Source organism: Emiliania huxleyi (genome assembly GCF_000372725.1).
Source record: "Emiliania huxleyi CCMP1516 unplaced genomic scaffold EMIHUscaffold_6300, whole genome shotgun sequence".
NCBI classification, from domain to species: domain Eukaryota; phylum Haptophyta; order Isochrysidales; family Noelaerhabdaceae; genus Emiliania; species Emiliania huxleyi.
Genome location: NW_005197271.1, coordinates 1 through 1467, shown reverse-complemented (window position 1 = coordinate 1467; position 1467 = coordinate 1). Strand labels below are relative to the sequence as shown.

The window sequence follows — 1467 nt, the reverse complement described above, 5'->3', positions numbered from 1 at the left end:
AGGAGGGAGAAGAAGGCCTGGGCAGGCAAAACTGTAAGCCCCGAAGGGCCAATTTTGGGTGCTGTCCCCATCCCAGGGGGCTGCAGAAGAGGCGTCCGCAGCCGGGACAACCCGCCCCCCCAGCCGAGGCCGGTCGAAGCCCACTTTACCACAGCCATGAGGAGTCCTCTTGGTGCTCCTGGCGGCCGTTCAAAGGTCGGGCGCGCGCCGATGGGGGGTGGGTGTGTCTTGCTTGCTCCACACCGAGCGCCATCGGTCCGGACCGGCGTGGTCACCGAGGGTCGGCTTGCACAAGGTCTGTGCCGCGGGCGCTCGGCGCCAAGTGCAGTGTCACGCTCGCGCTGGAGCGGGACACAATGGGAAACCCTCGTTTCCTATGAACTCGGTCCCCCAACGGAAGAGGCCTCGCTCCTATTGGAACACTCCAACATCAGATTTGCCTCGTGCGTCCCTTTTTGAGCCGGAAAGCTATTTTCTTTTGGGTCCTGTGGGCACCCTACACAAGAGACTCGAGGTGAGGCGATACACCACAAGGCCCCCTAGCTGACCCAACCAACCAACCAGCACCAGCACCAGAGAGTCGCAGAGGTCCGAGCCGGCCCAAGGATGCCTTCTGAAAGGTCCACTCACTCGCTCACTCCCCCGCCCCAGTTTTCCCGAGGGTCCACTTCCTCCGCCCTCCCCCACCACAGGCCCCAGTATCCCGAGGGGCAGGCGAGGGCGCTCAGTGGCAGTCAGTGCATTCCAAAGAGCTGCACCAGCGCCCGCACTCGCGAGGGAATGTCACCGGTCTGCACCTCGTTGAATGTCAGGTGCTCCATCATCTCGAGGCAAGGAAGGATCCCCACGACTGAGGCAAGGTTGGGGAAGTAGCAGCATTGGAGGGTCTCCACAATGTCCACCACGTCAAGCTGCTCCTCAGCCCTCAATGCCGAGCGCAGTCCCTCTGCCAGCGACGGCTCCTCCTCCTCCTCCTCCTCCTCCTCCTCCTCCTCCTCCTCCTCCTCCTCCTCCTCCTCCTCCTCCTCCTCCTCCTCCTCTGCCTCAGCAGAATCAGCATCAGCAGCAGCAGCCGCCTCAGCAGCAGCAGCAGCAGCAGCAGCAGCATCAGCACCACCACCACCACCATCATCATCAACGGCTGCAGCAGCAGCAGCTGCTGCTGCTGCAGCAACAGCAACAACAACAACTACAGCAGCTGCTACCACTGCTGCCGCCGCCGCCACAACAACAGCCACCACCGCCGCCTCCGCCGCCACCGCCGCCGCCTCCTCCGCCTCCGCCTCCTCGTCGTCCTCGTAGTACTCGTCCTCGTCGTCGTCGTCGTCCTCCTCCTCCTCCGACTCCGCCGACGACCCCCGACAGAACAAGCACCAGCGCCGACCGCGACGACGACCCCACCGCCGCCACCACCTCCACCTCCTCCTCCTCCTACACCACCACATCCTCCTCCTCCTCATCCTCCTC

At 64.1% G+C, this 1467-nt stretch overlaps 1 protein-coding gene across 1 annotated transcript; it reads right to left on the bottom strand.

Annotated features, from left to right (window-relative positions):
* Positions 1-734: 734 nt before the first annotated feature.
* On the bottom strand, positions 735-1460 carry EMIHUDRAFT_124705 (hypothetical protein; the record flags this gene model as incomplete). The annotated part of the gene is made up of 1 exon (XM_005763417.1): positions 735-1460. One exon carries the CDS (start codon positions 1458-1460, stop codon positions 735-737), a length of 726 nt encoding a protein of 241 aa, XP_005763474.1.
* Positions 1461-1467: the final 7 nt, after the last annotated feature.